This window comes from Haemorhous mexicanus, chromosome 1, assembly GCF_027477595.1.
Source record: "Haemorhous mexicanus isolate bHaeMex1 chromosome 1, bHaeMex1.pri, whole genome shotgun sequence".
Taxonomy (NCBI): domain Eukaryota; kingdom Metazoa; phylum Chordata; class Aves; order Passeriformes; family Fringillidae; genus Haemorhous; species Haemorhous mexicanus.
This window is the reverse complement of record NC_082341.1, coordinates 157433146-157459853: the sequence shown is the minus strand read 5'-3', so window position 1 is coordinate 157459853 and position 26708 is coordinate 157433146. Positions and strand designations below refer to the sequence as shown.

General features: G+C 42.2%; 1 protein-coding gene across 1 annotated transcript in view; it reads right to left on the bottom strand.

Moving 5' to 3' along the window:
• Positions 1–26708, bottom strand: part of RECQL4 (RecQ like helicase 4) — a 61774-nt gene that overhangs the window by 17259 nt on the left and 17807 nt on the right. Inside the window, 14 exon segments of the mRNA XM_059848250.1 lie at positions 1190–1337; positions 6717–6808; positions 6811–6895; positions 6973–7149; positions 7221–7304; positions 7386–7463; positions 7466–7530; positions 8890–8982; positions 9074–9208; positions 10711–10818; positions 13394–13487; positions 13581–13677; positions 16764–17359; positions 19428–19568. Of these exon segments, the coding sequence (XP_059704233.1) occupies positions 1190–1337; positions 6717–6808; positions 6811–6895; positions 6973–7149; positions 7221–7304; positions 7386–7463; positions 7466–7530; positions 8890–8982; positions 9074–9208; positions 10711–10818; positions 13394–13487; positions 13581–13677; positions 16764–17359; positions 19428–19568 (1993 nt within the window).

The window sequence follows — 26708 nt, the reverse complement described above, 5'->3', positions numbered from 1 at the left end:
TCCCCAATTTTCCCCAGATTTTCCCCAATTTTCCCCTGATTTTCCCTCAAAATTCCCCAATTTTTCCCCGATTTTCCCCCCAATTTTCCCCATTTTCCCCCTGATTTCCCCCAAATCTTTCCCCAATTTTCCCCCTGATTTTCCCCAATTTTTTCCTCAAAATTCCCCAATTTTTTCCCGCATTTCCCCAATTTCCCCCTGATCTTCCCCAATTTTTCTCCTGCTTTTCCCCAATTTTTCCCCCAATTTTTCTCCTGCATTTCCGCAATTTTCCCTCTGATTTTCCCCAATTTTTTCCTCAAAATTCCCCAATTTTTTCCCTTATTTTCCCCAATTTTCCCCAAATCTTTCCCCGATTTTTTCCCCAATTTTCCCCAAATCTTTCCCCCATTTTTTCCCCGATTTTCCCCCAAATCTTTCCCCGATTTTTTCCCTGATTTTCCCCCAATTTTCCCCAAATCTTTCCCCAATTTTTTCCCTGATTTCCCCCCATGTTTTCCCCCAATTCCCCCAAATCTTTCCCCGATTTCCCCCATTTTCCCCAAATCTTTCCCCGATTTTTTCCCTGATTTCCCCCCAATTCCCCCAAATCCTTCCCCGATTTCCCCCATGTTTTCCCCCAATTTCCCCAAATCTTTCCCCAATTTTTTCCCTGATTTTCCCCCAAATCCTTCCCCGATTTCCCCCCGTGTTTTCCCCCATTTTCCCCAAATCTTTCCCCAATTTTTTCCCTGATTTTTCCCCCATTTTCCCCAAATCTTTCCCCGATTTTTTCCCTGATTTCCCCCCAAATCCTTCCCCGATTTCCCCCCATGTTTTCCCCCAATTCCCCCCAATCTTTCCCCGATTTTTCCTTGATTTCCCCCCCAATTCCCCCCCGATTTTTTCCCTGATTTCCCCCAAATCCTTCCCCGATTTCCCCCCATGTTTTCCCCCATTTTCCCCAAATCTTTCCCCGATTTTTTCCCCCAATTTCCCCAAATCTTTCCCCGATTTTTTCCCCCAATTTCCCCAAATCTTTCCCCGATTTTCCCTGATTTCCCCCCAAATCTTTCCCTGATTTTCCCCCATTTTCCCCAAATCTTTCCCCAATTTCCCCAAATCTTTCCCCGATTTTCCCCCCATTTTCCCCAAATCTCTCCCCGATTTTTCCCCAATTTCCCCCCGATTCCCCCCATGTTCTCCCCACCTTTCTGTGTTTTTTCCCCCGGGATTTCGGGGAACTCCTCTCGGATTCTGGCCGCCAGGCGCTCGCTCTCCTCCCGGCGCCGGCAGTGCACCAGCAGCGAGCCCCCGGCGCTCTCGCGGCTCCACTCGCGCAGCACCCGCAGCACCCCCTGCACGCCAAAGCAAAACCCCAAATTCCTCCCAAAAACTGCAATTTTCCCATGAAAATAGCAAAAAAAAAGAGGAATTTATCCCAAAAAAATGGTGGTTTTAACAGAAAAAATGAGATTTTTTTTTACAAAAAAATGGGATTTTTTCCCCCCAAAATTTAGATTTTTTTAACAAAAAAATGGGATTTTTTCCCCCCAAAATTTAGATTTTTTTCACATAAAATTGGAATTTGTTCCCCCAAAAAATCAGATTTTTTTCAAACAAAAATTGGGAATTTGCCTCAAGAAAATGGGATTTTCCCCCCCCAAAATTCAGATTTTTTTCACATAAAATTGGGATTTTTTCGCCCCAAAAATCAGATTCTTTTGACATAAAATTGGGAATTTGTCTCAAGAAAATGGGATTTTTTTCCCCCAAAAATCAGATTTTTTCCACATAAAATTGGGATTTTTTCCCCAAAAAATTCAGATTTTTTTCACACAAAAATTGGGAATTTGACTCAAGAAAATGGAATTTTTTCCCCCCAAAATTCAGATTTTTTCATATAAAATTGGAATTTTTCCCCTCAAAAAATCAGATTTTTTTCACATAAAAACTGGGAATTTGTCTCAAGAAAATGGGATTTTTTCACCCAAAAAATTTAGATTTTTTTCACATAAAATTGGAATTTTTTCCACCAAAATTCAGATCTTTTTCACATAGAAATTGGGAATTTATCTCAAGAAAATGGGACTTTTTCCCCCAAAATTCAGATTTTTTTGACATAAAAAATGGGAATTTGTCTCAAGAAAATGGGATTTTTTCCCCCCAAAATTCAGATTTTTTTCATATAAAATTGGGATTTTTTTTCCCCAAAAAATCAGATTTTTTTCACATAAAATTTGGGAATTTACCTCAAGAAAATGGGAATTTTTCCCCCCAAAAACTCCGGATTTTTTTTCACATAAAAATTGGGAATTTGTCTGAAGAAAATGGGATTTTTTCCCCCAAAATATTTAGATGTTTTTCACATAAAATTTGGGAATTTGTCCCAAAAAATGGATTTTTTTCCCTAGTTAAATGGGATTTTAGGGTATAAAAATGGGGAATTTGCTCCCAAAAACCAGAATTTTTTTTCCATAAAATGAGATTTTTTCCCTGTAAAAACTTGTCTCAAAAATCGGGATTTTTCCCCCCTATAACAATTTCTCTGTTTCCCGAAAAAATGGATTATTTTCCCTAAAAATTACGTATTTTCCCCAAAAATGAAATTTTAGGCCCCAAAATCAGGATTTTCCCTCAGAAAATGTGGAATTTTTTCCCTCAGAAAAAAACGGGATTATTCCCAAAATATGAAATTTTAGACCCTAAAAATGGGGATTTTTCCTTTAGAAAAAAACGATTAATCAATCTCAAAAAAAAAAAGCAATTTTAGGTCCTAAAAACGGGGATTTTTCCCTCAGAAAATGTGGGATTCATCAAAAATAAAGAAATTTTAAGCCCTAAAAATGGAATTTTTCCCTCAGAAAATGTGGAATTTTTCCCAAAATCGGCATTTTAGGCCCCAAAAATGAAGATTTCTCCCTAAAATTTGGGGCTGTATCCTAAAAATGAGATTTTTCCTCAGACAATGTGGAATTTATCCCCCAAAAATGCAATTTTAGGCCCTAAAAATGGAATTTTTCCCTCAGAAAATGTGGCATTTGTCCCAAATTCCCTAAAAATGGGGACTTTTTTCCTCAGAAAATGTGAAATTTCTCCCAAAAAAATAAATTTTTCCCTAAAAATGGAATTTTCCCCTCATGAAATACGCTATTAATCCCCAAAAATGCAATTTTAGGCCCTAAAAATGGAGATTTTCCCTCAGAAAATGTGGAATTTTTCCCCAAAAATGCAATTTTCGGCCCCAAAAATGAGGATTTTTCCCTCAAATTTGAGACTGGCTGCTAAAAATGGTAAGTTTTCCTCAGAAAATGTAGAATTTGTTAAAACATGGTGGATTGTTCCCAAAAAACGCAAATTTAGGCCCTAAAAATGGGAATTTTCCCTCAGGAAATGTGGCATTTATCCCGAAAATGCAAATTTTGGCCCTTAAATAGAGAAATTTTCCCCAAAAATTGGAAGTTTAGAGCCTAAAAATGGAATTTTTCCCTCAGAAAATGTGGAATTTGTCCCAAATTCCCTAAAAATGGGGACTTTTTTCCTCAGAAAATGTGGAATTTCTCCCAAAAAAATAAATTTTTCCCTAAAAATGGAATTTTCCCCTCATGAAATACGCTATTAATCCCCAAAAATGCAATTTTAGGCCCTAAAAATGGAGATTTTCCCTCAGAAAATGTGGAATTTTTCCCCAAAAATGCAATTTTCGGCCCCAAAAATGAGGATTTTTCCCTCAAATTTGAGACTGGCTGCTAAAAATGGCAATTTTTCCGCAGAAAATGTAGAATTTGTTAAAACATTGTGGGATTGTTCCCAAAAAATGCAATTTTAGGCCCCTAAAACCGGGAATTTTCCCTCAGGAAATGTGGAATTTATCCCAAAAATGCAAATTTTGGCCCTTAAATTGAGGAATTTTCCCAAAAATTGGAAGTTTAGAGCCTAAAAATGGAATTTTTCCTTCAGAAAATGTGGAATTAATCCCCAAAAATTCAATCTTAGGCCCTAAAAATGGAATTTTTCCCTCAGAAAATGTGGAATTTTTCCCCAAAAATGCAATTTAAGGCCCCAAAAATGAGGATTTTTCCCTCAAATTTGAGACTGGCGGCTAAAAATGGTAATTTTTCCTCAGAAAATGTAGAATTTGTTAAAACATTGTGGGATTGTTCCCAAAAAACGCAATTTAAGGCCCTAAAAATGGGAATTTTCCCTCAGGAAATGTGGCATTTATCCCAAAAATGCAAATTTTGGTCCTTAAATTGAGGAATTTTCCCAAAAATTGGAAGTTTAGAGCCTAAAAATGGAATTTTTCCCTCAGAAAATGTGGAATTTGTCCCAAATTCCCTAAAAATGGGGACTTTTTTCCTCAGAAAATGTGGAATTTCTCCCAAAAAAAAAATTTTTCCCTAAAAATGGAATTTTCCCCTCATGAAATACGCTATTAATCCCCAAAAATGCAATTTTAGGCCCTAAAAATGGAGATTTTCCCTCAGAAAATGTGGAATTTTTCCCCAAAAATGCAATTTTCGGCCCCAAAAATGAGGATTTTTCCCTCAAATTTGAGACTGGCTGCTAAAAATGGTAATTTTTCCGCAGAAAATGTAGAATTTGTTAAAACATTGTGGGATTGTTCCCAAAAAAATGCAATTTTAGGCCCTAAAACCGGGAATTTTCCCTCAGGAAATGTGGAATTTATCCCAAAAATGCAAATTTTGGCCCTTAAATTGAGGAATTTTCCCAAAAATTGGAAGTTTAGAGCCTAAAAATGGAATTTTTCCCTCAGAAAATGTGGGATTGATCCCTTAAAATGCAATTTTAGGCCCTAAAATTGAGGATGTTCCCTCAGCAAATGTGGAATTTGTTCAAAAAAGAAATTTTAAGCCCTAAAAATGGGGATTTTCCCTCAGAAAATGTGGAATTTTTTCCAAAAAATGCAATTTGAGGCCCTAAAAATGGGGACTTTTCCCTCAGAAAATATGGAATTTGTCCCCAAAAAAGCCATTTTAAGCCCTAAAATGTGGATTTTCTCTTAGAAAATATGGAATTAGGCCCAAAGAAACCAATTTTTTTCCCTGAAAATGTGGGATTTCCCTCAGAAAATGTGGAATTTCTCCCAAAAAATGCAATTTAAGGCCGTAAAAATGGGGATTTTCCCACAAGAAATGTGGGATTGATCCCAAAAAAAGCAATTTTAGGCCTCAAAAATGAGGATTTTTCACTAAAATTTAGGGCTGGGTCCTAAAAGTGGGAATTTTCCATCAGAAAATGTGAAATTTGTTAAAAAAAATAAATTTCCCACACAAAATGTGGGATTGATTAAAAAAAAAAATGAAATTTTAGGCCCCAAAAATGTGGACTTTTCCCTCAGAAAAAGTGGGACTGATCCCAAAAAATTCAATTTTAGGCCCAAAAAATGGAGATTTTCCCTCAGAAAATATTGAATTAGGCCCAAAAAATAAAATTTTTCCCTCAAAAAAAGTGGGATTAATCCCAAAAAATAATTTTTTTTTCCCTGAAAATGTGGGATTTCCCTCAGAAAACGTGGAATTTCTCCCAAAAAATGCAATTTAAGGCCGTAAAAATGGGGATTTTTCTCTCAGAAAATATGAGACTGATCCCAAAAAATGAAATTTTAGGCCCTAAAATTGGGGATGTTCCTCAGAAAATGGGGACTTTGTTTAAAATTCCCTAAAAATGTGGAGTTTTCCCTCAGCAAATGTGGAATTTGTCCCAGAAAATGCAATTTTAAGCCCTAAAAATGGAGATTTTCCCTCAGAAAATATGGTATTTTTCCCAAAAAAAGAAATTTTAATCCCTAAAAACGTGGACTTTTCCCTCAGAATATATGGAATTAGGCCCAAAAGTTCAATTTTAGGCCCAAAAATAGAATTTTTCCCTCAAAAAAAGTAGGATTAATCCCAAAAAACCCATTTTTTTTCCCTGAAAATGTGGGATTTCCCTCAGAAAACGTGGAATTTCCCCCAAAAAATGCAATTTAGGGCCGTAAAAATGGGGATTTTCCCTCAAGAAATGTGGGATTGATCCCAAAAAATGCAATTTAAGGCCATAAAAATGGGGATTTTCCCTCAGAAAATGTGGAATTTCTCGCAAAAAATGCAATTTAAGGCCGTAAAAATGGGGATTTTCCCTCAAGAAATGTGGGATTGATCCCAAAAAATGCAATTTAAGGCCGTAAAAATGTGGATTTTTCCTCAGAAAATGTGGAATTTCTCCCAAAAAATGCAATTTAAGGCCGTAAAAATGGGGATTTTCCCTCAAGAAATGTGGGATTGATCCCAAAAAAATGCAATTTTAGGCCGTAAAAATGGGGATTTTCCCTCAGAAAATGTGGAATTTCTCCCAAAAAATGCAATTTTAGGCCGTAAAAATGGGGATTTTCCCTCAGAAAATGTGGGATTGATCCCAAAAAATGCAATTTAAGGCCATAAAAATGGGGATTTTCCCTCAGAAAATGTGGAATTTCTCCCAAAAAATGCAATTTTAGGCCGTAAAAATGGGGATTTTCCCTCAGAAAACATGGGATTGATCCCAAAAAATGCAATTTAAGGCCCTAAAAATGTGGATTTTCCCTCAGAAAATGTGGAATTTCCCCCAAAAAATGCAATTTAAGACCATAAAAATGGGGATTTTCCCTCAGAAAATGTGGGATTGATCCCAAAAAATGCAATTTTAGGCCATAAAAATGAGGATTTTCCCCTAAAACTCCCCAGATCCGCACCCACCTGATCCTGGTCGGCCTCCACGGACACCGAGAGCCGCAGATTTTCGGGAATTCCGAAGGTGCCGATGGCGGAATTTCCCTCGGGGATCCCCAATGTTTGGCCACGTCCCGAGCCGTGGCCACCGTGGCCGTGGCCGTGAGGCCCAGGAAGCACCGAACGCCCAAACGCTCCCGGAGAACCTGGAATTTTGGGAATCAACCCTGGATCTGAGGGGATTTTGGGGGATTTTCCGAGGTTTTTTTTGGGGTTTTCCCACCTTGCAGACCCTGAGGTAAGCGGGCCGGAAGTTGTGGGACCACTGGGAGATGCAATGAGCTTCGTCCAGGCAGGCGAAAGCCACGGGAGGGAAATGGCGGAAAAAGCGGTAAAAAAATCCCGATCCCGTCACAGATTCCGGGGAAAGCAGCAGGATTTGGGCTTGGCCGCTCCTGACCTGGTGGGAAACCGGGATTATTCCGGGTTTTTTTAAGGAAAAAGTGGGAATTTTTGGGGAATTTTACTCACTTTTTGAATGGCTGCTTCGCGCTGGGATTGGGTGAGGTTGGAGTGGATGCAGACGGCTTGGAGGGGTGAGGGGAGGCCGGAAACCTGGGAGCGGGAATATTCCGGGGTTTTTTTGGGATTTTGTGAGGGGGAATATCCCAAAAAAAGCGGGAATGGCGGGAATACCTGGTCATCCATGAGGGAGACGAGGGGGGAGATGACGAGGGAGATGCAGCGGGAGCGGGCGGTGGGTAAGAGGTACAAGGGGCGGGGAGTTGGTAACAGAGGGATTTGCCCGAGCCCGTGGGCAGCAGCAGCAGCGTGGAGATTCCTGGGGAAAAATGGGAATTTTGGGATGTTGGGAAGGGGGAAAAGGGGGGAAAAACTGAGGGGCAATGTGGGGAAAAACTGAGGGGAAAATGGCGGGAAAAACGGGGGGGGAAGGGCGGGAAAAACTGAGGGGAAAAGGGTGGGGAAAACAAAAACTGAGGGGAAAAGGGTGGGAATAAAAGAGGGGGAAAGGGCAGGAAAAACTGAGGGGGAAAGGGCAGGAAAAACTGAGGGGAAAAGGGTGGGGAAAAGGGTGGGAAAAACTGAGGGAAAATGTGGGGAAAAGGGCAGGAAAAACAGAGAAGTTTGGGGGAAAGAGCAGGAAAAATTGAAGGAAAAAGGTGGGAAAAAGGGCAGAAAAACGGAGAGGAAAAGAGTAAGGAAAAAAAAGCAAGGAAAAAAGAGAGGGGGGAAAAAAGAGAGGGGAAAATGGGGAGTTGGTAACAGAGGGATTTGCCCGAGCCCGTGGGCAGCAGCAGCAGCGTGGAGATTCCTGGGGAAAAATGGGAATTTTGGGATGTTGGGAAGGGGGAAAAGGGGGGAAAAACTGAGGGGAAAATGGTGGGGAAAAACTGAGGGGGGCGGGGGGAAAGAGAGCAGGAAAAACTGAAGGGAAGAGTGTGGAAAAAGAATGGGGAAAAAAGTGAGGAAAAAAGGGTTGGAAAAAAGGTGGGGAAAAAAGGGTGGGAAAAAAGGTGGAAAAAATGGAAGGAAAAAGGGTAGGAGAAAAGGTGGGGAAAAGAGTAGGGGGGAAAAGACTGGGGAAAAAATGGGCAGGAAACAAAGAATTGAAAAAAAAGGGGGGAAAAAAGGGGCAAGAAAAAAGAATGGGAAAATGGAAAGAAAAAAGGGTTGGAAAATGGAGTGGGAAAAGGAGATGGGGGGAAAAAAGAGTAGGAAAAAGTGAGGGAAAAGAGTGGGGAGAAGAGGGACAAGAAAAAACAGTGGGAAAATGGAAAGAAAAAAGGGCAGGAAAAATGGAAGAAAAAAACAGAGGGAAAAAGGGAAGGGGATAAAGGGTGAGAAAAAAGGGACAAGAAGAAAGAGTGGGAAAATGGAAAGAAAAAAGGGTGGGGAAAATGGAGAGGGTGGTAAAAAGGGCAGGAAAAAGAGGGGGGGAAAAGGGTGGGGGAAAAAGGGCAGGAAAAAAAGCAGGGGAAAAATGGTGGGAAAAAAAATGGGAAAAAGGTGAGAAAACTGGAGGGAAAAAAGAGTGGAGGAAAAAAAGGGTGGGGATAAGAGGGGAAAAAAAGGATGGGGGAAGAAAGAGGAGGAAAAATGGAAGGAAAAAGACCAGGAAAAAAGGGTGGGGGGAAAAGGAGCAGGGAAATGGAAAGGAAAAAAGGCGGGAAAAACAAACCTGAGAGGACCCTCATGATGGCCTCAGCCTGGCCAGGCCGGAAGGAATCGTATCCCAAACTTCTCAGAGCTTCCAGGACTTCCTCCGGAGGATCTGTGGGATTCAGGAGGAGAAATGTGGAATTTTTTTCTGGTTTTTTTTTTTTTAATTTTTTTTTTTCCCCTGGATTTGCTGTGGGATTTACCTGGGACGGTCCCGTCGGGGTTTGGGGGGTAAAGGGGATCCATGGCGGGTGGGGGAGGGGATGGGGGGGACAATTCCAGCTGAGGGAAATCCAGGGAATCTGGGGCCAGTTGGGAATTTTCCGTGTTGGAGCCATCTGGAGGGGAAAAAGGGAAAAAATCGGGATTTTAGGAAGAAAATTCCAGGTTTTTAGGGGAAAAAAATGCAAATTTTAAACCCTCAAATGTCATTTTTGGGGACAACTCTTACATTTGCAGAGAGAAATCCACGTTTGTAGGATCCAACCTCAGTTTTTAGGGAGAAAAATCTCATTTTTAAGGATCTCAACTTGGATTTCTTGGTGGAAAATTCCTCATTTTTAGGGCTAAATTTTCTATTTTTAGGATCCAACCCAAATTTTTAGGGGGAAAAAAATTCCCATTTTTAGAGTCTGAAATGTCATTTTTGGGGCCAAATCCCACATTTTTAGATCCCAAATCCTGGATTTAGAATCCACTTTCTTTTGAGGATAAATTCTCACATTTTTAGGGGAAGGAATCACATTTTTAAGACCAAAAACCTTTTATTTTTAAGACTAAAATCCCAGACTTTTAGAGCCCAAATTCCTCATTTTTAGGCCGTAAATCTCATTTTTACATCCCAAATCCTGTTTTTTTAGTACCCACTCCCTTTTTAGGATAAACCCTCACATTTCTTGGGGGGGGGGAAACAAAAAAATCACATTTCTGAGGCCAAAATCCCTATTTTAAGGCTCAAATCCCATTTTCCAGGCCAAAATCGCAATTTTAATGTCCAAATCCCAATTTTTCGGGACAAAATTCCAATTTTAACATCCAAATCCCACATTTTTAGAGGCCAAAATCCAATTTCAATGTCCAAATCCCAATTTTTGAGGCAAAAATCCCAATTTTAAGACCCAAATCCCAGATTTTTAGAGGCCAAAATCCCAATTTTATCCCACATTTTCCAGGCCCAAATCCCAATTTTAAGCTTGGAATCCCAATTTTTGAGGCCAAACCCAAAATTTTCATGTCCAAATCCCCATTTCTGAGGCCCAAATCTCAATTTTAAAGTCCAAATCTCACACTTTTGAGGCCAAAATCCCGATTTTACCTTTTAAATCCCATTTTTTTCACCCCTAAATTCCAATTTTTGAGGACAAAATCCCAATTTTACCTTTTAAATCCCATTTTTTGACCCCTAAATTCCAATTTTTGAGGACAAAATCCCAATTTTAATCTCCAAATCCCCATTTTTGAGGCCAAAACCCCAATTTAAGGCCGAAATCCCACATTTTTAGAGGTCAAAATCCCAATTTTAAGGCTCAAATCCCATTTTTGAGGCCAAAACTCCAATTTTAAGGCCTAAAGCCCAATTTCTGTGGCTAAAATCCCAATTTTAAGGCCCAAATCACAAGTTTTGAGGACAAAACCCCAACTTTCAGATCCAAATCCCAATTTAAAGACCCAAATCCTTCATTTTTAGAGGCCGAAATCCCAATTTTTGAGGCAAAAATTCCCATTTTAAGGACCAAATAGCAAATTTTGGGGCTAAAATCCCAATTTTCGAGTCCAAACCCCCCTCATTTCCCACCCTTTCCCTGGGAAAAGGCAGGAATTCCACAATTCCCCCTCTCACCGGGAACTTCTGGGATAAAATCTCCGTTGGTTCTTTGGGTCACTTCCTCCAGAGTGAGAAGCGCCTTCTCCTCGGGAATTTCCTCCGGGAACGATCCCAAATCCTTCTCTGGGAGCAGAATTCCCACAAAAATCCATGGAAAAGAACCACCCTCACCCTTTGCCCGCCGTTTTATCCCAAAATCCCCTCAGAAATCCAAAAAAATCCCCTCAGAAATCCCAAAATTCCCCTCAGAAATCCCAAAATCCCCTCAGAAATCCCCAAAAATCCCCTCAGAAATCCTAAAAAATCCTGGCCTGACCTTGCAATTTCCTCAGGAATTTCTCAGGGAAAGATCCCAAATCCTTCTCTGGGAGCAGAATTCCCACAAAAATCCATGGAAAAGAACCACCCTCACCCTTTGCCTGCCATTTTATCCCAAAATCCCCTCAGAAATCCAAAAAAATCCCCTCAGAAATCCCAAAAATTCCCAGCCTGACCTCACAATTTCCTCAGGGAAAGATTCCATATCCTGCCCTGGGAGCAGAATTCCCATAAAAATCCATGGAAAAGAACCCCTGCACCACTTTCCTGCCATTTTATCCCAAAATTCCCTCAGAAATCCCAAAAGTTCTCCTCAGAAATCCCAAAATACCCTCAGAAATCCCAAAATCCCCTCAGAAATCCCAAAAGTTCCCCTCAGAAATCCCAAAATCCCCTCAGAAATCCCCAAAAATCCCCTCAGAAATCCTAAAAAATCCTGGCCTGACCTCGCAATTTCCTCAGGAATTTCTCAGGGAAAGATCCCAAATCCTTCTCTGGGAGCAGAATTCCCACAAAAATCCATGGAAAAGAACCACCCTCACCCTTTGCCTGCCGTTTTATCCCAAAATCCCCTCAGAAATCCAAAAAAATCCCCTCAGAAATCCCAAAAATTCCCAGCCTGACCTCACAATTTCCTCCGGGAAAGATCCCATATCCTGCCCTGGGAGCACAATTCCCACAAAAATCCATGGAAAAGAACCCCTGCACCACTTTCCTGCCATTTTATCCCAAAATCCCCTCAGAAATCCCAAAAATTCCCTCAGAAATCCCAAAATCCCCTCAGAAATCCCAAAATTCCCCTCAGAAATCCCAAAATCCCCTCAGACATATCAAAATCCCCCCCCAAAAAAACCCTCAGAAATCCTTAAAAAAATCCCCGGCCTGACCCCACAATTTCCTCAGGAATTTCTCTGGGAATGATCCCAAATCCTTCCCTGTGACCAGAATTCCCTCAAAAATCCATGCAAAAAAAAACCTCCCTCACCCTTTTCCTGCTGTTTTATCCCAAAAATCCCCTCAGAAATTTCAAAAAATCCCCTCAAAAATCCCAAAAATTCCCAGCCTGACCTCACAATTTCCTCCGGGAACAACCCCAAATCCTGGCCTGTGTGCCCAATTCCCACAAAATTCCACGGAAAAGAACCTCCCTCAAACTTTTCCCGCTGTTTTATCCCAAAAATCCCCAGCACAACCTCGCCATTTCCTCAGGAATTTCTCAGGGAAAGATCTCAAATCCTTCCCTGGGAGCAGAATTCCCACAGAATTCCATGGAAAAGAACCCCCCAAAACAATTTTCCCACCATTTTATCTGAAAAATCCCCTCAGAAATCCCAAAAATTCCCCTCAGACATCCCGAAAAATAAAAAAAAAATCCCCTCAGAAATCCTGGCCTGACCTCGCAATTTCCTCAGGAATTTCTCCGGGAATGATCCCAAATCCTTTCCTGTGACCAGAATTCCCTCAAAAATCCATGCAAAAGAACCCCCTCACCATTTCTCCCTCTTTTATCCCCAAGATCTCCTCAGAAATCCCAAAAATTCCCTCAGAAATCTCAAAAATTCCCGGCAAGACCTCGTAATTTCCTCAGGAATTTCTCGGAGAACTATTCCAAATCCAGCCCTGTGAGCACAATTCCCACAGAATCCCACAGAAAAGATCTCCCCTCACCATTTCCCCACCATTTTATCCCAAAAATCCCCTCAGAAACCCCAAAAATCCCCTCAGAAATCCCAAAAAATCCCCTCAGAAATCTCAAAATCCCCTCAGACATGCCAAAAACCCCAAAAATTCCCCTCAGAAATCCCAAAAATTCCCAGCCTGACCTCACAATTTCCTCCGGGAACGACCCCAAATCCTTCCCTGTGACCAGAATTCCCTCAAAAACCCATGCAAAAGAACCCCCTCACCATTTCTCCCTCTTTTATCCCCAAGATCTCCTCAGAAATCCCAAAAATTCCCTCAGAAATCTCAAAAATTCCCGGCAAGACCTCGTAATTTCCTCAGGAATTTCTCGGAGAACTATTCCAAATCCAGCCCTGTGAGCACAATTCCCACAGAATTCCACAGAAAAGATCTCCCCTCACCATTTCCCCACCATTTTATCCCAAAAATCCCCTCAGAAATCCCAAAATCCCCTCAGACATGCCAAAAACCCCAAAAAATCCCCTCAGAAATCCCCAAAATTCCCAGCCTGACCTCACAATTTCCTCCGGGAACGACCCCAAATCCTCCCCTGTGACCAGAATTCCCTCAAAAACCCATGCAAAAGAACCCCCTCACCATTTTCCCCCTCTTTAATCCCCAAGATCTCCTCAGAAATCCCAAAATTTCCCCCAGAAATCCCAAAAATCCCCTCAGAAGCCCAAAGCCCCGGGCTCACCTCGGCACTCCGAGGCCCAGTGCCCTTTCCCGCCACACCGGAAGCAAACGTCGGCTCCGCCCCCGAACTTTTTTCTCCATTTCTGCTTCCAAACCTAGGGGAAAAAAAAAAAAAAAATCCCAAATCCCAAAATTCCAGCGGGGGAGAGGCCGGGAATTGCCAAAATAAAAAATCTGGGAATTTTCACCTGTTTGCGGAGGAATTTTCCCCTCAGGGATCCGCGGGAATACGTTTTTCTCTTCAGGTTGAGGCGGACGAAATTGCCGCGGTTCAAGGCCGGGGCTCTGAGGGGAAAGAGGGATTAAAAACGGCGGGAAAATCGGAAAAACTATAAAAATGGGAATTTTGGGAATTTTAAAAAATTTTTCGGGTCTTTATTTTTGGGAGTTTTGAGTTCTCAGATTTTGGGATTTTTTTTTTGGATTTTGGGGATTTTGAATTTTGGGGTTTCCCATTTTGTTGTTCTCGGATTTTTGGGATTTTTTGGATTTTGGGGTCTTTAAGTTTCTCGGTTTTGGGGTTCTCAGATTTTTGAGATTTTTTTTGGATTTTGGGGATTTTGAATTTTGGCGTTTCCCATTTTGTGGTTCTCGGATTTTTGGGATTTTTTTTGGATTTTGGGGTCTTTAAGTTTGTGGGGTTTGGGGGTTCTCAGATTTTTGGGATTTTTCGGATTTTGGGGTTCTCAGATTTTTGAGATTTTTTTTTGGATTTTGGGAATTTTGAATTTTGGGGTTTGCCATTTTGTGGTTCTCGGATTTTTGGGATTTTTTTTTTTTTGATTTTGGGGTCTTTAAGTTTGTGGGGTTTGGGGGTTCTCAGATTTTTGAGATTTTTCGGATTTTTGGGGTCTTTAGGTTTCTCGGTTTTGGGGTTCTCAGATTTTTGGGATTTTTCAGATTTTGGGGTTCTCAGATTTTTGGGGTCTTTAATTTTGGGATTTTTTAAAAAATTATTTTTTTATTTTGGGGTTTTTTTTATTTTGGGGGTTCTCACACTTTTGGGATTTTTTTTTTTTTTTTTGTATCTTTGGGTCTTGAATTTTGGGATTTCTCATATTTTAGGATTTTTAAGTTTCTGTTTTTGAGCTCTTGGATTTGAGGGGGTCCCTGATTTGAGATTCTCCAATTTTGGGGATTTTGATTTTGGGGCTTTCCAATTTTTGGGGATCCCCGATTTTATATCTACAATTTTTGGGATCCCCTAAATTTGAGAATTTCCTGATTTTGGGGTCTCCAATTCTTAAAATTTCCAGGTTTGGGGTCTTTAATTGTGGAGGTTTTGATTTTTGGGGTGGGGGGGTCCAAAATTTTGGGATTCTTCAACTTCTTGGATCTGATTTTTGGGGTCCTTAATTTTGGGATTTTCCAATCTTGGAAAGGTGGGAAAAAGGCAGAAAAAAAAGTGGGAAAAAGGTGGAAAAAAGGTGGGAAAAACTGGGGGAAATTGGAAAATAGGAGGGAAAAAGGTGGGAAAAGGAGGGAAAGTTGGAAAAAAGGCAGGAAAAACTGGATAAAAGGGGGGGAAAGTGGGAAAAAAAGGTGGGAAAAATAGGAAAAAAGTGGAAAATGTGGGAAAAGTGGGAAAAAGGCAGGAAAAGGTGGGGAAAAGGTGGGAAAAAGCTGGGAAAAATTAGGAAAAAGGTGGGAAAATTGGAAAAAAAAGGCAGGAAAAGCTGGAAAAGGGTGGGAAAGGCAGGAAAAAAGGCAGAAAAGTTGGAAAAAGTTGGAAAATGTTGGGAAAAGGTGGGAAAAATTAGGGAAAAGGTGGGGAAAAAAGGTGAGAAAAGCTGGGAAAAGGCAGGAAAAGCTGGGAAAAAGGTGGGAAAAAGTGGGAAAAGTGAGAAAAAAGGCTGGAAAAAGCTGGGAATGATGGAAAAAAAGGTGGGAAAATTGGGGAAAAAAGCAGGAAAACCTGGAAAATAGGCAGGAAAAAGGTGGAAAAGCCGAGGAGAAGTTGGGAAAAGCTGGGAAAAAGGTGGGAAAAGGTTGGAAAAAGTGGGAAAAGTGAGAAAAAAGGCTGGAAAAAAGCTGGGAAAAAAGGTGGGAAAAACTGTAAAAAGGCAAGAAAAAAGTGGAAAAAGCTGAAAAAAAGGCAGGAAGAACTGGGAAATAGGCAGGGAAAAGGTGGGAAAAATTAGGGAAAAGGTGGGGAAAAAAGGTGGGAAGAGCTGGGAAAAGGTGGGAAAGCCAGAAAAAAACCTGGAAAAGCTGGAAAAAAGGCAGGAAAAAGTGGGGTAAATTGGAAAATAAGAGGGGAAAAGGTGGGAAAAGCTGGGAAAATGAGAGAAAGTTGGAAAAAAGGCAGGAAAAACTGGATTAAAGGGGGGGGAAGTGGGAAAAAAAAGGTGGGAAAAATAGGGAAAAAGTGGAAAATGTGGGAAAACTGGGAAAAAGGCAGGAAAAGGTTGGAAAAAGCTGGGAAAAGTTGGGAAAATGGTGGGGAAAAAAGGTGGGAAAATTGGAAAAAAAGGCAGGAAAAGCTGGAAAAGGGTGGGAAAGGCAGGAAAAAAGGCAGAAAAGTTGGAAAAAGTTGGAAAATGTTGGGAAAAGGTGGGAAAAATTAGGGAAAAGGTGGGGAAAAAAGGTGAGAAAAGCTGGGAAAGAGGTGGGAAATGATGGAAAAATGTAGAAAAAAGTGGGAAAAGTGAGAAAAAAGGCTGGGAAAAAGCTGGGAAAGATGGGAAAAAGGGTGGGAAAGTTGGAAAAAAGGTGGGAAAAGCTGGGAAAGGGTGGGAAAGGCAAGAAAAGCTGGAAAAAAGGCAGGAAAAGCTGGGAAAAGTGGAAAAAGGTGGGAAAAGTGGGGAGAAAAGTGGGAAAAACTGGAAAATAGGCAGGGAAATTTGGGAAAAGCTGGGGGAAAAGGTGGGGAAAATTAAGGGAAAGGTGGGAAAAATGAAGGAAAAGGTGGGGAAAAAAGGTGGGACAAGCTGGAAAAAAAGGCGGGAAAAGCTGGAAAAAAAGTTGGGAAAAGCTGGGAAAAAGTTGGGAAAAATTAGGGAAAAGGTGGGAAAAAGGTGGGAAAAATTAGGGAAAAGGTGGGAAAAGCTGGGAAAAAGTTGGGAAAAGCTGGGAAAAAGTTGGGAAAAGCTGGAAAAAAGTTGGGAGAAGCTGGGAAAAGGTGGGAAAAGCTGGGAAAAATTAGGAAAAAGGTGGGGAAAAGCTGGAAAAAGGCAGGAAAAGCTGGGAAAAAGGTGGGAAAAATTAGGGGAAAGTTGGGAAGAGCTGGGAAAAGGTGGGGAAAAGGTGGGGGAAAAAAGTGAGAAAATCTGGGAAAGAGGTGGGAAATGATGGAAAAATGTAGAAAAAAGTGGGAAAAGTGAGAAAAATCAGGAAAAACTGGAAAATAGGCGGGAAAATCCGGGAATTACCGAGCTCTGGGTGTGGCTTTGGGTTTTTCCTCCTCCTTCTCCAGCTCCAGGAATCCTCTGGATCCACTTTGGGATTTTTCCTTTTCCTTTTTCTTCTCCTGTTTTCCCTTCTCCTTCTCTTTTTCCTTTTCCTTCTCCTCCTCCAGCCCCGCAATTCCAGGCCGGGCTCTCCTGCGCAGCTTGGCCGGCGCCGCCCTTTCCTCCTCCCCCTCCTCCTCCTCCTCCTCCTCCTCCTCCTCCCGCGGCCGTTTCCTCCCCAAATTCCCGAGGGATTCTTCCTCCATTCCCGAGAGTTCCCGAGGAGTTTTTGGGAATTCCCGAGGAGTTTTTGGGAATTCCTCACACCTGCGGATCCAGGCGGGGTCCAGCGAGCTCAGGGTCCGGGCCACGCTCCGCTGGAGCCGCCGGAATTTTTCGGCAACGCCGGAAAAATCGGGATTGGGTTCCGGGGAGGGAGGAAGGAGCAGCTCTGGGAATTCTTGGGAATTTTGGGATTTTTGGGATTTTTCTGATGGAATTTCGGCTCCCGGCTCTGGGGTCGGGTGGGATTGGGGAGGTTTTGGGGTTCTTCGGGGGTTTGGGGTCAGAGGAGGATCCTGGAAAAAAAAAAAAATTCCCAATTTTTTTGATACTCTGGAATTTCCAGTGCTGAATTCAATGGGGATTTGGGGGATCCGAGTTTGGGGTTTCCTGAGTTTTGGGATCCCTGATTTTGGGGTTCTCCAACTTTTGGGATCCCTGATTTTGGGGTTCTCCAACTTTTGGGATCCCTGATTTTGGGGTCTCTGATTTTGGGGTTCTCCAACTTTTGGAATCCCTGATTTTGGGGTTCTCCAACTTTTGGAATCCCTGATTTTGGGGTTCTCCAACTTATGGGATCTCTGATTTTGGGGTTCTCCCACTTTTGGGATCTCTGATTTTGGGGTTCTCCAACTTTTGGGATCCCTGATTTTGGGGTTCTCCAACCTTTGGGATCTCTGATTTTGGGGTTCTCCAACTTATGGGATCTCTGATTTTGGGGTTCTCCCACTTTTGGGATCTCTGATTTTGGGGTTCTCCAACTTTTGGGATCCCTGATTTTGGGATTCTCCAACTTTTGGGATCCCTGATTTTGGGGTTCTCCAACTTTTGGGATCTCTGATTTTGGGATCCCTGATTTTGGGGTTCTCCAACTTTTGGGGTCTCTGATTTTGGGGTTCTCCAACTTTTGGGATCTCTGATTTTGGGGTTCTCCAACCTTTGGGATCTCTGATTTTGGGGTTCTCCAACTTTTGGGATCCCTGATTTTGGGATCTCTGATTTTGGGGTTCTCCAACTTTTGGGGTCTCTGATTTTGGGGTTCTCCAACCTTTGGGGTCTCTGATTTTTGGTGTCTCCAACTTTTGGGATCCCTGATTTTTGGTGTCTCCAATTTGTGGGGTCTCTGATTTTTGGTGATCCCAAACTTTGGGAATTTCTGAATTTTGGAGTCTTTGATTTTGGATTCTCCAATTTTTGGGATTTTCCAACTTTTGGGGTCTCTGATTTTTGGGATTCTCCAACTTTTGGGATCTGATTTTGGGTTCTTCCAGTTTTTGGGGTCTCCAATTTTCAGGGTCTTTAATTTTGGGGGAACCCAAATTTTAAGATCCTCTAATTTTGGGGGTCTCTGATTTTTGGGGTTTCCAATTTTTGGGGGTCCCAAATTCTGGGATTCTCCAATTTTTGGTGTCCCTGATTTTGGGATTTTCCAGTTTTGGGGTCTCAAATTTTCAGGGGGTCCCAAATTTTGAGGTTTCCAATTTTTAGAGTCTCAAGTTTTTGGGATCCCAACTTTTGGGATTCTCCAACTTTTGGGGTCGTTAATTTTTAGGGCTCCCAAATTTTGGGATTTTCCAACTTTTGGGATTTTCAATTTTTGGTGTCTCTGATTTTTGGGGATCCCAAATCTTGAGATTTTCTCAATTTTGGGATTCTCCAATTTTGGGGTCTCCAACCTTTCGGGTCTTTTGATTTTTGGGGTCTCCAATTTTCAGAGTCTTTAATTTTGGGGACCCAAATTTTGGAATTCTCTCATTTTTGGGGTCCTTGATTTTGGGTTCTCCCATTTTAGGGGATCCCAAATTTTCAGATTCTCCAATTTTGGGATCTCTGATTTTTGGGGTCTTTAATTTTAAGGGGTTCCAACTTTTGGGGTCTCTGATTTTTTGAGGTCCCAATTTTTGGGATTCTCCAATTGTTGAGATCTCCAATTTTTGGGATCCCAAATTTTTGGATTCTTCAGCTTTTGGGATCTCTGATTTTTGGTGTCTCCAATTTTTGGGGGTCCCTCATTTTGGGATTCTCTGATTTTTGGGATTCTCTGATTTTTGGTGTCTCCAATTTTTGGGGGTCTCTCATTTTGGGATTCTCTGATTTTTGGGGTCTCTGATTTTTGGGTTCTGCAATTTTTGGTGGTCCCAACTTTTAGGATTTTCCAATTTTTGGTGTTTCTGATTTTTGGGATTCTCCAACTTTTGGTGTTTCTGATTTTTGGTGTTTCTGGTTTTTGGTGTTTCTGGTTTTTGGAGATCCCAAATTTTGGCATTCTCTGAATTTTGGCATTCTCCAATTTTGGGATCCCAAATCCTTTGGGCTGAGCAGTGCCCCCACCCCCCCGGCCGATCCCTTTTGGCCCTTCCCGACCTTCCCAGTTGTTCCCAGTTTGGCTTTGAGCTTCTTCCCATAAAGCTCCGAAATTCCCGCCCGGGGCTCCCGGCTCTGGCTCCTCCCGGGCCCTTTGGGGGCCCTGTTCAGGTGGGAGCCCCAAAATCCCGAATCCTCCACCTGCAACGACACCAAAATCCCAAAAATTCCCCCAAATCTGATCAATCCCAGCCAAAATCCCCAAAAAAACCCCAAAATCCCAGGTCAAAATCCCCAAAAATCCCCCAAATCCCAAAGAATCCCAGCCCAGAATCCCAAAAATTCCCCCAAATCTGATCAAACCCAGCCAAAATCCCAAAAAAACCCCCAAAATCTGCTCAATCCCAGCTCAAAATCCCAAAAATTCCCCCAAATCTGCTCAATCCCAGCCCAGAATCCCAAAAAAACCCCAAAATCTGCTCAATTCCAGCCCAAAATCCAAAAAAACCCCCAAAATTCTGCTCAATTCCAGCCTAGAATCCCAAAAAAAATCCAAAAATCCCAGGTCAAAATCCCCCAAATCCCAAAGAATCCCAGCCCAAAATCCCCCAAAATCTGCCAAATCTGCTCAATCCCAGCCCAGAATCCCAAAAAAACCCCCCAAAATCTGCTCAATTCCTTCCCAAAATCCCAAAAAAAACCAAAATTCCGCTCAATTCCAGCCCAGAATCTCCAAAAAAATCCAAAAATCCCAGGTCAAAATCCTCCAAATCCCAAAAAATCCCAGCCCAGAATCCCCAAAATTTCCCCAAATCTGCTCAATTCCAGTCCAAAATCCCAAAAATCTCCCCAATCCCAGGTCAAAATCCCAAAAAATCCCCCAAATCCCAAAGAATTCCAGCCCAAAATCCCCCAAAATCTCCCAAATCTGCTCAATCCCAGCCCAAAATCCCAAAAAAACCCCAAAATCCCAGCCCAAAATCCCAAAAATTCCCCCAAATCTGCTCAATCCCAGCCCAAAATCCCCAGAATTTCCCAAATCCCAAAGATCTCCCAGGCAAATCTCCCAGAATCCCAAAAATTTCCCCAAATCTGCTCAATCCCAGCTCAAAATCCCAAAAATCTCCCCAATCCCAGGTCAAAATCCCCCAAATCCCAAAGAATTCCAGCCCAAAATCCCCCAAAATCTCCCAAATCTGCTCAATTCCAGCTCAAAATCCCAAAAAACCCCAAAATCCCAAAAAAATCCACCAAATCTGCTCAATCCCAGCCCAGAATCCCAAAAAACCCCACAATCCCAGCCCAAAATCCCCCCAAAAAATCCCCCCAAAAATTCCCAATTCAAAATCCCAAAAAACCCCAAAATTCCAGCTCAAAATCCCAAAAATTCCCCCAAATCTGCTCAATCCCAGCCCAAAATCCCCCAAAATCTCCCAAATCTGCTCAATCCCAGCTCAAAATCCCAAAAAACCCCAAAATCCCAGCTCAAAATCCGAAAAATTTCCCAAATCCCAAAAATCAACCAGGCAAACCTCCCAGAATCCCAAAAATTTCCCCAAGTCTGCTCAATTCCAGCCCCAAATCCCCCAAATCCCAACAATTTCCCAAATCCCAAAAATCAACCAGGCAAATCTCCCAGAATCCCCAAAATCTCCCAAATCCCAAAAATTTCCCCAAATCTGCTCAATCCCAGCCAAAATCCCCCCAAAACCCCCAAAATCCCAGGTCAAAATCCCCAAAAATCCCCCAAATCCCAAAGAATTCCAGCCCAAAATCCCCCAAAATCTCCCAAATCTGATCAAACCCAGCCCAGAATCCCAAAAAAAACCCCAAAATTCTGCACAACTCCAGCCCAAAATTCCAAAAAAACCAAAATTCTGCTCAATTCCAGCCCAGAATCTCCAAAAAAATCCAAAAATCCCAGGTCAAAATCCTCCAAATCCCAAAAAATCCCAGCCCAGAATCCCAAAAATTTCCCCAAATCTGCTCAATTCCAGCTCAAAATCCCAAAAATCTCCCCAATCCCAGGTCAAAATCCCCAAAAATCCCCCAAATCCCAAAGAATCCCAGCCCAAAATCCCAAAAATTCCCCCAAATCTGATCAAACCCAGCCCAGAATCCCAAAAAATCCCAAAATCCCAGCCCAGAATCCCAAAAAATCCCCCAAATCTGCTCAATCCCAGCTCAAAATCCCAAAAATTCCCCCCAAATCTGCTCAATTCCAGCCCAAAATCCCAAAAAACCCCAAAATTCTGCTCAATTCCAGCCCAAAATCCCAAAAAACCCCAAAATTCTGCTCAATTCCAGCCCAGAATCCCAAAAAAAACCAAAATTCTGCTCAATTCCAGCCCAAAATCCCAAAAAACCCCAAAATTCTGCTAAATTCCAGCCCAGAATCCCAAAAAAACCCAAAAATCCCAGGTCAAAATCCTCCAAATTCAAAAAAATCCCAGCCCAGAATCCCAAAAATTTCCCCAAATCTGCTCAATCCCAGCCCAAAATCCCCAAAATCTCCCCAATCCCAGGTCAAAATCCCCCAAAATCTCCCAAATCCCAAAGAATTCCAGCCCAAAATCCCCCAAATCTGCTCAATCCCAGCCCAGAATCCCAAAAAAATCCCAAAATCTGCTCAATCCCAGCCCAAAATCCCAAAAAAACCAAAATTCTGCTTAATTCCAGCCCAGAATCCCAAAAAAAAACCAAAATTCTGCTCAATTCCAGCCCAGAATCCCAAAAAAATTCCAAAAATCTCAGGTCAAAATCCCCCAAAATCTCCCAAATCTGCTCAATCCCAGGCCAAAATCCCAAAAAACCCCAAAATCCCAGCCCAGAATCCCAAAAATTTCCCCAAATCTGCTCAATCCCAGCTCAAAATCCCAAAAATCTCCCCAATCCCAGGTCAAAACCCCCCAAATCCCAAAGAATTCCAGCCCAAAATCCCCCAAAATCTCCCAAATCTGCTCAATCCCAGCTCAAAATCCCAAAAAACCCCAAAATTCCAGCCCAAAATTCCAAAAATTCCACCAAATCTGCTCAATCCCAGCCCAGTATCCCAAAAACCCCAAAATCCCAGCCCAAAATCCCAAAAATCCCCCAAATCTGCTCAATCCCAGCTCAAAATCCCAAAAATCCCAAAGAATCCCAGCCCAGAATCCCCCCAAAAATTCCCAATTCAAAATCCCCCCAAAAAATCCCCAAAATTCCATCCCAAAATTGCCAAAAATTCCCAAAATCCCAGCCCAAAATCCCCAAAAAATCCCCAAATATCCCAAAAATTCCCAATTCAAAATCCCAAAAATTCCCCCAAAAATCCCAAAGAATTCCAGCCCAAAATCCCAAAAATTCCCCCAAATCTGATCAATCCCAGCCCAGAATCCCAAAAAAACCCCCAAAATCTGCTCAATCCCAGCCCAAAATCCCAAAAAAACCAAAATTCTGCTCAATTCCAGCCCAGAATCCCAAAAAAATTCCAAAAATCTCAGGTCAAAATCCCCCAAAATCTCCCAAATCTGCTCAATCCCAGCCCAAAATCCCAAAAAACCCCAAAATCCCGGCCCAAAATCCCAAAAAATCCCCCAAATCTGATCAAACCCAGCCCAGAATCCCCAAAAAAAACCCTCAAAATCTGCTCAATTCCAGCCCAAAATCCCAAAAAACCCCAAAATTCTGCTCAATTCCAGCCCAGAATCCCAAAAAAACCCAAAAATCCCAGGTAAAAATCCCAAAAAATCCCCCAAATCCCAAAAAATCCCAGCCCAAAATCCCAAAAAAAACCCAAATTCTGCTCAATTCCAGCCCAAAATCCCAAAAATCTCCACAATCCCAGGTCAAAATCTCCCCAAATCCCCCAAATCCCAAAGAATTCCAGCCCAAAATCCCCCAAAATCGCCCAAATCTGCTCAATCCCAGCTCAAAATCCCAAAAAAACCCCAAAATCCCAAAAAAATCCACCAAATCTGCTCAATCCCAGCCCAGAATCCCAAAAAACCCCAAAATCCCAGCTCAAAATCCCAAAAATTCCCCCAAATCTGCTCAATCCCAGCCCAAAATCCCCAGAATTTCCCAAATCCCAAAAATCAACCAGGCAAACCTCCCAGAATCCCAAAAATTCCCCCAAATCTGCTCAATCCCAGCTCAAAATCCCAAAAATCTCCCCAATCCCAGATCAAAATCCCAAAAAATCCCCCAAATCCCAAAGATTCCCAGCCCAAAATCCCAAAAATTCCCCCAAATCTGCTCAATCCCAGCCCAAAATCCCCAGAATTTCCCAAATCCCAAAGATCTCCCAGGCAAATCTCCCAGAATCCCAAAAATTTCCCCAAATCTGCTCAATTCCAGCCCAAAATCCCCAAAATCTCCCCAATCCCAGGTCAAAATCCCCCAAAATCCCCCAAATCTGCTCAATCCCAGCCCAGAATCCCAAAAAACCCCACAATCCCAGCCCAAAATCCCCCCAAAAAATCCCCCCAAAAATTCCCAATTCAAAATCCCAAAAAACCCCAAAATTCCAGCTCAAAATCCCAAAAATTCCCCCAAATCTGCTCAATCCCAGCTCAAAATCCCAAAAATTTCCCAAATCCCAAAAATCAACCAGGCAAATCTCCCAAATCCCAAAAATTTCCCCAAATCTGCTCAATTCCAGCCCAAAATCCCCAAAATCTCCCCAATCCCAGGTCAAAATCCCAAATAATCCCCCAAATCCCAAAGAATTCCAGCCCAAAATCCCCCAAAATCTCCCAAATCTGCTCAATCCCAGCCCAGAATCCCAAAAAAACCCCAAAATCCCAGGTCAAAATCCCAAAAAATCCCCCAAATCTGCTCAATCCCAGCCCAAAATCCCAAAAATTCCCCCAAATCTGCTCAATTCCAGCCCAAAATCCCAAAAAACCCCAAAATCCCAGCCCAAAATCCCAAAAATTCCCTCAAATCTGCTCAATCCCAGCCCAAAATCCCAAAAAACCTCAAAATCCCAGCCCAAAATCCCAAAAAATCCCCCAAATCTGCTCAATCCCAGCCCAGAATCCCAAAAATCCCAAAGAATCCCAGCCCAAAATCCCCCCAAAAAATCCCCCCAAAAATTCCCAATTCAAAATCCCCAAAAATCCCCAAAATTCCATCCCAAAATTGCCAAAAATTCCCAAAATCCCAGCCCAAAATCCCCAAAAAATCCCCAAATATCCCAAAAATTCCCATTTCAAAATCCCAAAAATTCCCCCCAAAATCCCAAAGAATCCCAGCCCAAAATCCCCAAAAATTCCCTCAAATCAGCTCAATCCCAGCCCAAAATCCCCAGAATTTCCCAAATCCCAAAAATCAACCAGGCAAACCTCCCAGAATCCCAAAAATTTCCCAAAATCTGCTCAATTCCAGCCCAAAATCCCCAAAATCTCCCCAATCCCAGATCAAAATCCCCCAAAATCTCCCAAATCCCAAAGAATTCCAGCCCAAAATCCCCCAAAATCTGCTCAATCCCAGCCCAGAATCCCAAAAAAACCCCCAAAATCTGCTCAATTCCAGCCCAAAATCCCAAAAAAACCAAAATTCTGCTCAATTCCAGCCCAAAATCCCCCAAAATCTCCCAAATTTGCTCAATCCCAGCCCAGAATCCCAAAAAAAACCCCAAAATCTGCTCAATTCCAGCCCAGAATCTCCAAAAAAATCCAAAAATCCCAGGTCAAAATCCCCCAAAATCTCCCAAATCTGCTCAATCCCAGCCCAAAATCCCCCAAAAAATCCCCCAAGTCTGATCAATCCCAGCCCAAAATCCCAAAAAACCCCAAAATCCCAGGTCAAAATCCCCAAAAATCCCCCAAATCCCAAAGAATCCCGGCCCAAAATCCCAAAAATTCCCCCAAATCTGCTCAACCCCAGCCAAAATCCCAAAAAACCCCCCAAAATTCTGCTCAATCCCAGCCCAAAATCCCAAAAAATCCCCAAAATTCTGCTCAATTCCAGCCCAAAATCCCAAAAAAACCCAAAATTCTGCTCAATTCCAGCCCAGAATCCCAAAAAAATTCCAAAAATCTCAGGTCAAAATCCCCCAAAATCTCCCAAATCTGCTCAATCCCAGCCCAAAATCCCAAAAACCCCCAAAATCCCGGCCCAAAATCCCAAAAAATCCCCCAAATCTGATCAAACCCAGCCCAGAATCCCCAAAAAAAACCCTCAAAATCTGCTCAATTCCAGCCCAAAATCCCAAAAAACCCCAAAATTCTGCTCAATTCCAGCCCAGAATCCCAAAAAAACCCAAAAATCCCAGGTCAAAATCCCAAAAAATCCCCCAAATCCCAAAAAATCCCAGCCCAAAATCCCAAAAAAAACCCAAATTCTGCTCAATTCCAGCCCAAAATCCCAAAAAAGCCCCAAAATCCCAGCCCAAAATCCCAAAAATTCCCCCAAACCTGCTCAATCCCAGCTCAAAATCCCAAAAATCTCCCCAATCCCAGCCCAAAATCCCCCAAAAAAACCCAAATCCCAAAGAATTCCAGCCCAAAATCCCCAAAAAATCCACTAAATCTGCTCAATGCCAGCCCAGAATCCCAAAAAAACCCCAAAATCCCAGCTCAAAATCCCAAAAATCCCAAAGAATCCCAGCCCAAAATCCCCCCAAAAAATCCCCCCAAAAATTCCCAATTCAAAATCCCCCAAAAAATCCCCAAAATTCCATCTCTAAATTGCCTAAAATTCCCCAAATCCCAGCCCAAAATCCCCCAAAAATCCCCAAATATCCCAAAAATTCCCATTTCAAAATCCCAAAAAATCTTCCAAAAAAAATCCCAAAAAAACCCCAAAATCCCGGCCCAAAATCCCAAAAAATCCCCCAAATCTGATCAAACCCAGCCCAGAATCCCCAAAAAAAACCCTCAAAATCTGCTCAATTCCAGCCCAAAATCCCAAAAAACCCCAAAATTCTGCTCAATTCCAGCCCAGAATCCCAAAAAAATCCAAAAATCTCAGGTCAAAATCCCCCAAAATCCCCTAAATCCCAAAAAATCCCAGGCAAAGCTCCAAAAATCCAAAAAATTCCCCCGAATCTGCTCAATTCCAGCCCAAAATCCCAAAAAATCCCAAAAATCCCAGCCCAGAATCCCAAAAAATCCCCAAATCCCAAAGAACTCCAGCCCAAAATCCCTAAAAATTCCCCCAAATCTGCTCAATCCCAGCCCAAAATCCCCAAAATCTCCCAAATCCCAAAAATCTCCCAGGCAAATCTCCCAGAATCCCAAAAATTTCCCCAAATCTGCTCAATTCCAGTCCAAAATCCCAAAAATCTCCACAATCCCAGGTCAAAATCCCAAAAAATCCCAAAGAATCCCAGCCCAAAATCCCCCAAAGTCTCCC